Genomic DNA, 13768 nt, shown 5'->3' on the forward strand with positions numbered 1-13768 from the left:
TATTTTAATAATTTTTCTCAAAAGTCTATAACTCAATTGGTTAGTACCCCTTTCGATTTCGAATAGAGACATTCAGAGTTCAAATCTTCCTCATCCCAAACTATAAAATAAAAAAATTTCTCTATCCCAAATTGTTAGTCTTTTGCATTTGACAGTTGATCAAAAGGTTTTTTTTTTTTTTTTTTTTAATTATCTACTATTTGTGAGTCTCGCAATACTTTTAACTTTTTGGAATTAAGCTAGTTTTTACTTTTTTGTCTCATGTCTTCTCTCTCCGTTGCTTCCTCTTGCCATATTTTGGGAGCCAAAGTGCACATATTCTTGATTCTTTAATGATGGATGAAGAAGAGCTCATATCAATATGGCAAGAGGAAGCAATGGAGAGAGAAAACATGAGAGAATTTTGTTGCATGAGAGAGAAAATATGATAGAATTTTGTAATTTACAATAATAAATAAGAGAGAGAACTAAAACATGCTATATTAATTAAATAAGATAATATTATTTTTGAACTATTAGAGATCTATGGTAGTGAAAATGTGTAAATTCAACTCCTCTCTCTCTCTCTCTCTCTCTCTCTATATATATATATATATATATATTATTACATGTCACTAAAAGGTGTTAGGAAACTTTTTATTTTTTTTTATAGAGTTTCAATGTTTGGCATCCGTTCTTGATAATAATTCTTTATCATTGGACCAAGACACCAATTGATTTTTTAGTATAGGCGGAGATTGAACCCTAAATCTTTTATTCAACAATCAGAGATTTTACGAGTTAAGCTAATTGGAACCTACAAAGCTATTAGGAAACCTAAATGGTTAAAATTAATTTTAGTGAATTTATAAATATTTACTTTTTATGGTTTTTATTATTATACCAAATAAAAAAAATTATTATATAAAATTTATAAAAATAATCATATAAATTCCTTTCATACAAATAATTAATGCACAATTATAGATAATTAATATATGTATTTACTTTATTAGCTAATTCAATAGACTAATATTTTGATATAAATGCAAACTTTTTTGAAGTAAATAAAGAGAATTTTAAGAAATGCGCCACATGACACTCTAGAATTGACAGTTGAAGCATCAAAGGTTTCATTAATTGTGGATACATGACAAAAGGAATTGTTTTATCTACAAACTGCATCTTCACAAAAAGCAAAGATTTATTTCAAATTTGTTTTCTTTCTATCCCAAAGTGTCTTTCTCTGAAGATTGTAAGCAGTAATTAAAAAAATCAAATCGTGCCATCTCTGTAATAAGTGAATGTGCATGGCAGTCGTCAACTCGTGTCATATGGTGTTGGGTTAAGTGCCTCAATGAGCACAACCCTTATGTTTAGTTGCCATCATTGAGTTTGAAACTCTAAGCAAACTGCTAGTGATAAGCCGGTGGAAGGTGAGGATGATGTAAAGTCATAATGGCCCTTATGCCTTATGAGTAATAATACTAAGTTTTCAATATTTTCACAATAAGTAGAAAATTGTTAGCCACATATTATTTGTTATGAAATTGTTGTGAAAAATATTGTGGATGTAACATTTCATATATATATATATATATATATATTTAGCAATCCACAATATTCTCGAATGACAAACTGAATTTCCTGGTAGTGATCTCCTAAGTCAAGATTAGCATTTTTTGATCCCATGAACAACTCTATTCCCATTTAGCCTCGCTTTTATGAATAATATAAGGATTTCCTTATAGTGACTTTGTATCTAAGCATTACCTCATCTTGAAAATTGCTCATGCCTGTGAAATCTTGTATTGGCAGTCTAGCAGATACCATAAGCAATAAAAATATTTTGTGGTTCAACTATACAGAAACTTAACACCATTTTCATGCCTACAAAGTCAGCTCTACGCATTAACTCAATTTCATGCCTGCAAACTCAGTTCTACACATTTTGGGAGCATAAGGTGGCAATTTGATATATTTTAAATTTATTTTATGTTAAAATTATTAGTTTCTTTCAATATCCCAATGGTGATCCTCGCTGGTAACTTCTTTACAAAGCTATCAATTTAATATTTATTTGATTTTAACAATTTTAGGATCAATTGAATTGATTTCTTTTTTCTAATATCATAATGATCACTCCAAAATCATGAAATATTAATCATATAATTGGCATGTTATATGCATTTCATTCAAAATATGGCCACATTGCTATGATGATATTTCATATGTGTGGATCATTTTAAATATAAAATAATTATTTTTAAAAAAAGTTGCAAATTCTAAATTGTATTAAATACCTCAATTTAGTTTCAAGAATATTAATTTCAGACTTCATTTAAATTCATGGTTTTAAAAATTGAACCAAACCAGCCAGTTGAACTGGACACAAAACTAATCTAGTAAAAAACTGAAAAAATTGGCCATTCAATATTGAAAACCGTAGGTTTAAACGGTAAAAATTGGGAACTAAACCCATTTTCGTTTCTTTGACCGTTTCGGTTTTCAAAACCTTGTTGAAATTTGCATCCATGAAAATCCCAATCTAGGTCCAACTTAGCACATTTTGGAGCATTTTATTATATGTTAAATATTTTGAATTTTATTTCATTTAAGAAATCTATTTTTTTTATCTTTTGAGATGCAAGATTACAATTAATTTTGTTTTTGTGTTCAAGGTCCACCATGATTTCCTTTTTAATTGATAATATCTCTAATTTGCTTAATCTTTCTTGTGAGATAATCAATCTTAAAGATGTTATCAATTTTAATTTTGAATAACTTTTTTTTGTATGTACAAATGTAAAATATATTGTTAGTTAATATTTTGTAAGCGATAAATGTTTTAAAAAAAGAAACTAACCTTCTTTTTTTTTTCATAATTTAATATGTTAATTTGAATATTTTCATCTATTTATAAAAAAATATTCTAAAATTTTAATTATAAAAATAAATCTAAACAATAAGTATTAGAATAAATTGTTTAAAAATATCAAGCTTGAAAAAATGGTCATAGTATTATTTTATAGGTTTCAATAATGAATGTCTAGAAAATTATTAATTCCAATTTTAATTTTAATAGATAGAGTAAGCAAATAAAATTTTTGAGAGAAAGAAAATTTTCACTCTTAAACTATCGCAAATATAGTAAAACGCATAAATAGAATATAATTTTTTATTCTTAAACGCATAAAGAGAATTCACAACATTAAAAAAAGAATATAATATTCTAAAAAATAATTTTTAATCATTAAACTGCCTTAATTAAAATCTGAACATTGTAAGACACAAAACATTCTATTGGTCAATAGAAGTTTTTTTTTTTGCTTGGTGGAAGTGGAAGGCCTTAACTTTTTTTTTTATTTAATTATTTTTTACAATATTATAAGACAGATAAATATAATTTATTATATTTTATTTGGGGCTTAGGCCATTGCCTAAATAGCCCAATGCCTGATAAAAAAAAAAGTGAAGAAAAAAAAAATCATAGTTGACATTAGAATAAGGAGGTTTATTGCTATTAATACCATTAATCTTGGTATGAAGAATTCAGTCACAATAATAAAAATATGGAGTTACAAAACCCCGTTGCATAAACTACAACCTTCTATAATAATTGACAAATGTGAGACATAACACCCCCGATAAAGTACAGTCATAGAGCGACAATACATCACCTGAAATAAGGATACCAGGAAGAAATATTAGTCAGCAAGCTGAAACATTAACTCGTACAATTTTGCATAAATATATATATATATATATATATATATATATAGGCATCTATTTTTGCATGTGACTTCTCAATTCTCATGCAAACTATGTACTACTTTTTCCATCATGGATAGATTTCATGTAAATTGGTCGTACTACGATCTAAATCACTACTCTTCGCAGGAACCAAGAAACTGAACCTACTTAAAATTGAATTAACAGATCCAAGATTTTAAGGGAAGAGGAAAAAATGTCGTTGATTTATAATATATTACTGTATTCATATTTATGAAAATAATTTGTGTCTATGTAGCTTCGAGTACCCAAGGAAAATACAAAAACATGGAAGCCTATATAAGTTGTTCAATATATGTGCATTGTGCTTATAAAGATGTGTGTCAAAAGAACATGCTCATAAATATTCCGTACTTTAACCATGAAACTCATCGATTGCCAATTCAGCAAAGGACAACTGATAAATGTGGCACATAAAGATGTGTGTCAAACGGAATGAGATTAGATGCAATACCTAGGGTATTGCACCTGATGCAATTCACCCACTTCCTCTCACAAATTTATTTACATTTTTTACTTTTTAACTTTCCTTTAATATATTTTATTTAATAGTTGAGATTGAAAGTTACTTTTTCAACTTTCAATCTCAACCATTGATTACAATTGCATTAGGTGCAATATCTCTGAGTCCATGTCAAACGAACATGATCAGAGATATTCCTTTCTTTCACCATGAAAATCATTAATTGCCTATTTAGTGAAGGAGATATTCCTTTCTTTCACATGCACATACACACACATATATACATCAAGCATTTCAATTTCTCAAGGAGTTGTGCATAAACAAGGTAACAAGGCACATACTATTCCTTCGATATGATGTGGGAGATGGCACTCGTGTGAAGTTTTGGGAGGATGCGTGGTGTAAGGATTGTTCTCTTAAGGAGGCTTTTCTAGAATTTTATCTCATTAGTCGAACATGATATTCTTCCATTGCGGAGGTCATGCAGTACATTGGGATATACAGTTTTGTAGTCTTGTCGTTGGGTGCACAATTGGTTATTACAATCCTTTGTTTGTTTATGGATTTGGTCTATTCCACGAATGTGCGGGTAATTGGATCTTACAAAGCTTGTTGGAAGCCAGCTATGAGTAAAGGCTTTGAGGTGCGAGGTTATCATCTTTCTCTATACCCTACTTTTTTTTTGGGGGGATGAAATTCTCATCTCTTCTCTTTACCCTACTACTATCATATCTTTTCCTTGGAAAATGGTGTGGCAATCAAAGGTTCCTCCTAGAGTAGCTTTCTTTTCTTGGTTAAACTCCTTTGGTAAAATTCTTACTACAGATAATCTTCAAAATAGGTATATTCTAGTTCTTGATTGGTGCTATATGTGTAAGGGCTGTGGGGAATCGGTAGATCATCTTCTTCTTTACTGCCCTATAGCTTATGAGTTGTGGACTACAATCTTTTGTTTGTTTGGTATTTATTGGACCATGCCGCATAGGGTTATTGAGTTGTTAGCTTCATGGCAAGGAAAGTTCATTTGACATCGAAATATAGCTATTTGGAGGTTCGTACCATGCACTGTTTGATGTGATGTATTTGGAGGGAATGCTAGATGCTTTGAAGGCTGTGAATAGTCTATTCTCTAGCTTAAGGCTGTTTTCTTTTTTACTCTCCTTGAATGGAGTTTAGTGTTGCCGAAATATTCATGTTTTTCCCTTCCTGTTTTAATTGATTTTTGTAATTTGGGTTCTTGGTTCTTGCCCCTATGGTATATTTCCAGTGTACTTGGGTTGGCTTTTTTCCTTTTTAATAAATGTTTTTTCGTTATCTACCAATATATATATGTGTATATATATATATATTGAAGAGATTGTCAAACATGTGAGATTTTTCTAAAGTTCAAAATCAACCATTTTTTGATCCTAACCTAACCAAAACAAGATGACCGTCATGGGAATTGATGCTAAAAATGTATTCTTAATCACAGATTTATTTTAAAATTTTCTTTAAGCCATGATTAACTTCTGATTTCAGTGGCATTTCTCAGTTCAAGAAGTGAACAAAGTTGTAGCACATAGTATTAAAAAAAAAAAAAAAAAAAAAAAAAAAAAACCAAAACAAAACTAGAATTAAGAATAACATACTGTAATCATAAACAAATATATAGAAAACCTTAAAAGTTCATGATCAAAGATTTACCTCATTAGACATAAAATTTGAATTTAAGGTAGATTTGCATCACTCAATCAGCCTGAAAATACCACAGATCAACATCAACGATGGAAAAATGTGCAACAGAAATGGCCACATATATGTGTTCAGTGAGTGAAATAGAAAAATAGAACTTTAAATTTCTTCTTTTTCTGCAGTTCATGTAGTAGTTAATAGCAATATGCTGCATAATGTACTTTGAGGGCCTAGTCACTGTCCTATATATGTTGTTTAAGTTTAATACAGACAACAGTGAAGTGGATTGGTCATAAGGCTAACTCCAAGAACTGTAAAATAGAATTAACACTTAGGGAGGACACATGTCACAACTTATTAATGACATATCCAACTAATTCATTGAGCATAAACAATCAACTTCATTGAACACAACTCAATATGTGGCAAAACTTGCTTCTCTGCACATTATATACACATACATGATATTTACACCTTTGCTCATGCCATTTATGATTTCTATTGGTACCACAGAAATTCAGTCAATTGTAAAACTATTCCACGATGGTGGCACAGGAAAGCTGATTGATTCACTACTGCACAACTCCCCTAATTCTATGAAATGTGGAAAATATTAAATATTCAATATTAATTTTTATGTGAACTAGAACTTCAAAAACTATAAGCTGCCAATAAAGCTAAATTTACCTCAAATCATTTTATTCAATAAGTATAATTACAAAAGCACACTTATGTAATTATTGAGACAACACAACCCTCAATCTACAGCATTTAAACTCAATTCGTGAGTTTATTCCTCATAAAACAAAGTCTATTTTGAAAAAACCCCCACAAAGCACGACGACGATGACCCTTTACCTTCTCATCTTTAGGGGTAAATAGAGCTTTAACTGACTCAAAAACCTCTTCAACAGGCCTTCCAGCATCAATCTGGGGATGAAAGAACAACTTTAGTATTGGGATAAACATTTAAGAAGATTTTAACCAAAAGTTATATATACATAACTTAGAACATCAAGAAAAAATTACCTTTCGAACTTTCTCCCTAGCGGTATAGTGCTCAATCACAGGGAGACTAGATTCCAAGAAAACCTTAAACCGCTTCCTAATGGTTTCAATGTTATCATCTTCCCTTCCCTTCATTACACAGAAAAAGAACAAGAACAAAGAAAATTCAGATTTAAGGGGAAAAACCTCAGGAAAGATACAATTAAACTGAGGAAGGATATTAACTCCCGCAGAAAGAGAGAGAGAGAGAAAGAGAGAGAGAACACAGCTGTCTAACCTGGTTCCTACTCAAAAGACGCCTCTCCATCTCTTCTTCAGGACAATCAAAAAACAGGACAAATGCTGGCTCAATTTTTGTCTGCATAACCATCAAGGCATTGTGAAATCTTAGTTTCGAATAAATATAATCTAACTGATCTACTCAGAGATATCTACTCCAAACAGGACAATATATTCTAAAACTAATAAAATCAAAATAAAAAGAAAGATTTATGCAGAGGGCTTACAACTTCCTCAAACGCTGCTCGATTTTCCTCATTGCGAGGAAAACCATCAATAAGAAATTTGTCATTTCCATTTTCCTGCATTGCTCGTTGGAGAAGCTTAATGGTTACCTCCGAGGGAACAATCTTTCCTTCTTTAATCATGTTCTGAATCATGGTGCTGTAAAGCATGAGAAACAAAAAAAACATTATATAGTATCCAATATCCAGATCCAAGTCAGAAGACCAAGAAGAATATTTCAGAATTAATAAATAGCAAGTATTGTCAGAAGACCAAGCAAAATACATTGTAAACAATAATATTAAAAATTTGAAATATATATATTTGGAGCAGTGCACAAACATGCTTCCAATGATAATGCCCACATGCTGCACAATGGTGAATCCAATAAAAGCATAGGCAGGGAAAAAAATGGCACTGAGCAAACAAATTTATGATATATGAAATTTAGTGGACAATAACAAGTACTAACTTGTTACCAGATCAATCATTTCATAGCAAAGGGGATAGCAAAGGGCAGGTTTGGGATGGGGAGCCCCTTCCCAACCCCAGGGCCAACGGGGTAAATTAGCAATCCAAACATAATCAATCATTTTCGAACTGATGATTCACAAAAGCACAACTTTTAAAGATTTAGTTATAACATTGTAAGACTTCATGCCCAGATTGATGCTCTACAAAGCTGGGTGTAACTTTCTTTACACATGATGGTAATCATGCTAAGTATAGCTGTTCAATACAAACACAATGTTAATAGTTTAGATAAATATTCATATAAACCTTACCCATTTTCAGAACCAGATTTGATTTCTGCTCGGAGAAGATCACCAGCACTGAGATGGGTATAACCAAAGTGTTCAACAATATTTGCACATTGGGTACCCTTTCCACTACCCGGGCCACCTGGTCAATGAAAAGAATCAGGAAATCAACTTAGAATGGTCTACAAGAACTTTTAAAGAAATGGGAGGAGGATGACTGGCTTGAAAATAACTTGCAACAAAAGCAAATAACACAAGCTCTATAATGATATAATAGCAAGATCCTTAGATCCTTCATGCAGTAAGATTATAACATTGAAACACAGACACACAATACAAAAGTCTTAATAGACCATCCAAAAATCATTATTTTATTTAGAACTCTTTGAATTAGTGGTGTTACTTGCAGCAAACCTGTTACTACAATAGCATAAGGTTCTATGACATACATAGAAATCAACAACAAAGCCTTAATCCTAAAACTATGGGGTTGACTATAAATCCTCAACTGAGTAATTGGGGGTTTTCACATGTATTACTCATCATTCTATCCTAAATCTTACCCTGTTACCTCCTTAATTTACATGTCCTCTTTTACTGCTTCTACTAGTTTTTTATTTTTATTTATTTTTTATAAGTACCTCTTCTACTGCTTCTACTAGTGTTATTTCAAGTCTTCGCCTACCTCTCTTTGTTCCCTCAACTTGAATCAAATGAGTCTTCCTTACTAATGCATCAATATCAAGCTACCCCCTCCCTCACCTTGAGGCTTACTTTTTGTTTAGAGACTGGCATGTAGCCAAATTTTAATATTAATACTTTAAATTATTCCAAGATCCCATTTATATTCTTTCAAAGGAACCTAATTGGAAGTTTGGGGCGAGAGGAGAGGTTAAGGGAGGGAAGGAGAGAAGAGGAGGGGAGGGGAATGGTTACCCCTTCCCCTTCTTTGGATGTTTTAAAAATTTACGGGAAAAAAGAATAGATTTTCTTCCCCTTTGTTTGGATGTTTAAAATTAAGTAGGGGGAGGAGATGAGAGAGGAGATGGTCATATTAATTGACAATTATGACCCTCTTTTGCTAATTTTAAAGAAATAGTTATAAATTGAAACCACATAGAGTAAATTTGACAAAAAAAGTTAAATATAAGTGGAACCCCTCGCTCGAAATTCCTCCAATTTGGGGAGACTGAAAAAGTGGGGTTACTGGGTTAGGAGGGATAAAACACCCTTCAAACCCCTCCTCCTCCCCCTTCCCCTTCCCCGTTATAAAAACATCCAAATAGGATTCATTAAATCCTGCCCACACATTATGGATGGCTTCGGTACTTCACCATTATTCTAGGACCCATTTGCAGTAGGACAATTAAAAATTAAGCTTTGGATCAAACCAGAGGGTTTAGACATATTCATTTGATGCAACAGTTGACTAATCACTCTCTCATTCATTGATGAGGTAAATAGCTGAAGTGACCTCCTTTTCACTAAAGAAAACAGTTGTTCAAATGATTTTAAAAGCACATAGGTGTCATTTTATGACGTCATATCTTAGCATCATGGTCATTTGCAATTATAAATTAATCCTAAATAACCTCCAGTCTTTCAAAACTAAACAGAAATCATTTATTGTTTCAAAAGGTGACAGAGCTGATATAAAAAATACAGAAGTATCTCCAAAGAAAGAAAAAAAATTTCTTCTCAACTCATCTTTTATATCATGTAGATTTCAAAATTCAATTAAGTAAATTAATCATTTAGAAAGCAGTGGGAACAAGACCTTCCCACAGCTTCCCTGGCAATCCTTTTTTTATTCAATGAACAAAAAACTAACTTAAAGTGAAAGCCAAGAAGAATCAACCCAAAATCTTTTACAGGAACTAAATTCTGATTCCCTTATATTTTAAGCATATTAGCTTTTCTAGCAGTCTGACCAGGTCAGATACTTGGTGAATAATTGAGATTCTCTTGCTCACAAAGACCTTATTGGAAATAATATACAAGCAGAAACCATACAGACTACAATTAACTGTAAGAAACATCATAACCAAAGATTTCGAGCCAGACATTCACCTAAAACAAAAACAACTGTAGGGTTCTTCACAGCTACGCTTCCATTAACCTCCTGCAGTTGAATAAAGTTATCATGTGATAACATCAAAAGTCAAAACAAGAAATATTCCAAAACAGAAAAGATTCTCTCATAGAAGAAACTGCATGTATGCATCAATAAGAACAAACATACAAGCTAATTATCATTTCCCAACCCTAGCAAAGTCTAATTGTTTCAAGGCACACCATAAACAAACCCAAATTCCAGAAGACCCCATGATTGCCAGAAACTACAAAGTCAATATATACCTTGTTTGTAGATTTGACAACCGATCCCATGAGCACGAATTAAGTTCCTTTTCTTAATAAATTATCTGCATAAAGCCAAAGTTACAATTAAACAAACAAATACACAAACAAAACTTGATCTATTTTGTTTTGCTACACAAAAGAAATAAAATATTTAGCTGATTTCAAATTGATTAAGAAATTGACATGCTAATATACACAAACACAAATATATTCTTGCATGCATATGCAAGTATATAAACATATTTCCAAAGCAATGTATCAGATCTACATGGCCACATGATATTCCAACTTAAAACAAAGATTTCCAATCAACATTTCAACTATTACCAAGCATCATAGTTATTCTTTGCCAAAACGAACACATTTAAATAGTAAAACAAGATTTCACTTTGATCCACGTGGTTCCTGCACAATTCACATCTTCCAAACAACAAAATCACATTTGTTTTCCATCCAAATCTCAACAGATCCAGCTTTAACAACCTAAAATCCTCCATTTACAGTAAAAAGAAAAGGCAGATAAACCGTCAAAAATTCAAAATTCATGTTCCATTACTTTCCCTCTGTTTTCTCAAGGTTGAACCAAACATGAACAAAGATTTCCAATCAAAATTTCAAATATCAGCACGCATCATTGCTATTCTCGACCAAAAACGCGTACATTCAAATAGTAACATCAAAATTTCACTTTGATCCACGTGGTTCCTGCACAATTCACATCTTCCAAACAACAAAATCACATTTATTTTCCATCCAAATCTCAACAGATCCAGCATTAACAACCTAAAATCTTCCATTTTCAATCAAAAAATTCAAAATTCACGTTCCATTACTTCCCCTCTATTTTCTCGGGAAACAAACACGAACAAGCGAACTTTAAAAAAAAATGCGGATCTAACTCAAACACCCAACCAAAAATGCGAAAAATACAAAATTCAACTGAATTTCACAAAGTAGAGAGAGAGAAACGCAAAGAAAAAGAAGCTTACCTTTGCAATAGAGAGAGAAAGAGAGGGAGAGATCTGAGAGGTAAATGGGGGGAAATGAGAGAATGACACTGGTGCGAATAAAAGGGCTCAGAGTCACGCCCTTTATATAGAGGTGGAAACAAACAAAAAAAAAAAAACTGATTTCCAAAAGGAAACAAAAATTGGAAAATTGGAAATTCTCTCTGTGAGAGCTTAATCGGAGCGTTTTGGACGGTACAGGGAATAAGGGTAGGATTGGGAATTTGGAATTTTAGGTTGGTTTTGCGTAATTCTAACGGCTAAAGCCACTTTCAGGTTTCACCACCACCTGCTTATTAATTCTCTACTCAAAGACTTTAAGTGATTCTTAAGCTGACTTTAGTTTACTTCTTGGAACGTTTTTTTAATAAAAACTATTGCATGGTTTGTGTTCACCAATGGATTGAAGAACATGGCTTGGTTTGGTCTTTAGGGATACAAATAATTCTTTTTTTTTCTTCTTAATTATGATTAATATTCGCCAATCACGGCAAATTTTTCGACATTTATGCGCATGTATATGGGGTTTTAGAATAGGAATAAATCTATTGACACGTATGATAGATACTTTCTGACTAGTGGATTTGAATCCCAAATTTGGCCATAAACTTAGAAAAATTATTGGCTCTTTGTAGAGGACCACATTGGCAATACACTTATTTCTGACTAGAGGATAAATTTCATATTCTCTAAACAATTTAGGTACTCCACTCTTTTATGATCTAAGATTCTAGATTCTGTCATATCAGTGTTCTATTAACATTGTAAAATCTAGACCCTTAAATTATAAAAAAATGGTTAAGATTTAAAAAATCTATCAGTAAAGTACTCTAGGAAATCTAAAATATTTGAATCTCAAATTTGGCCATGAACTTGGAAAAATTATTTGGTCTTTATGGAGGACCACATTGGCAATGCATTTATGTAATTTTTATGACTGTGTTGGTGACTAGGATCTCAGTCAATAAATTATAAGACTTAGGTGTTGTGGACCTTGTGGTCTTCCATGAAAATTGAATAATTTCTCACAAACTTGGTTGTAACTTAAGATTACAACTCCTATTAAAAAATTAATATGATTATATATTTTAAAATTTTAACCATGAAATTTTATGTTTTTTTTTATATATTCTTAACACTCTCATCAAATTTTGTGTCAATAAGATATTATTTGTTATTTGATCCATAAACTTATTTTTATGCATAATTTTATACTACAAAAGCTTGAAATATAAACATTTGATTAATAAAGTAACTATTGATCTTTGATATTTTGAAAATTTTGCAAGCATGAAGGATATAAGAAAAAAAAAATGTAATCTAACAATGGGTTAGTTAAAATTCATATTCAATAAAAAAAATATTAAGTGGCCAAATTTTTTCCCTTTTTCTATACTCATTACATTAGTCAATTCATCTTTTTACTATTCTTATCTTCAACTAATTGTGAAATGGTATATCCATGACGTGAGATTGTTGGGTTGTTTAATGTATATTTGTTAAAATTATATAGAAGAGAAAGATTAAATTTTGGTCAAATGGTCCCTAAAATTTTAACTTATGAATGATTTAATCTTTGAGAGCATTTCCATTTGGAAATGTCAAAAACAATATCATCAAAGAGTCACTTTGTCTATTTTACATAATCACTTTTACAACATACTGTACATCTCTCTTTTTTTTTTTTTTTTTTTTTTGGCATTCCATCATATTAATAAAATATTATTTTATAAACACATTAGCAACAAAAGGTAAAAAAAAAGTTAAACCCAAGCAAGAGAGTGTTAGCCAGCAAAGGGGAGAGAAAATAAAAGGGGAATATTTTTTCTTTCTTTTTGGTGAAAGAGGAATTAAAAGTGTGTGTTTGTGTACTGATTTTTTTGTGTCTATGTTTGCATTTCTCTGGGTCCCGTGCACTATTCTCGGACCCGCAAATATGGAATCTGACAAATGCAACATTAAAATTAGGTCCCACGGTACTATTTATATTTTTAAAAATTATTTTGCTACAATGTTTTCAACAATAAGTTTTCAATTTTCAACAATAAATGATATTCAAATAGACCCTAAATTAAAGATAATTAAGTAGTACAACATTTAGGATAAATAAAGCTATAAGCTTGTGCAAAAGTTTTTTTTTTTTTTTTTTTGGGGGGGGGGGGGTGGTGGTGTGTGGTGTTTAAGAATGCAATACAAAAGGTTTAAGAATGCAATAGAAG

General features: G+C 31.3%; 1 protein-coding gene across 1 annotated transcript; it reads right to left on the reverse strand.

Annotated features, from left to right (window-relative positions):
- Window positions 1-3459: 3459 nt before the first annotated feature.
- LOC115986970 (UMP-CMP kinase 3-like) lies at window positions 3460-11806 on the reverse strand. Its single transcript, XM_031110402.1, has 10 exons — window positions 11532-11806; window positions 10540-10604; window positions 10252-10303; window positions 8206-8323; window positions 7423-7579; window positions 7194-7274; window positions 6938-7045; window positions 6767-6838; window positions 5921-5972; window positions 3460-3659 (listed from the first exon to the last, which is right to left on the reverse strand). The coding sequence occupies exons 2-9, from the start codon at window positions 10567-10569 to the stop codon at window positions 5964-5966; spliced, it is 627 nt and encodes a 208-aa protein (XP_030966262.1). The 5' UTR covers window positions 10570-10604; window positions 11532-11806; the 3' UTR covers window positions 3460-3659; window positions 5921-5963.
- Window positions 11807-13768: the final 1962 nt, after the last annotated feature.

This window comes from Quercus lobata, chromosome 4 (assembly GCF_001633185.2).
Source record: "Quercus lobata isolate SW786 chromosome 4, ValleyOak3.0 Primary Assembly, whole genome shotgun sequence".
Taxonomy (NCBI): Eukaryota; Viridiplantae; Streptophyta; class Magnoliopsida; order Fagales; family Fagaceae; genus Quercus; species Quercus lobata.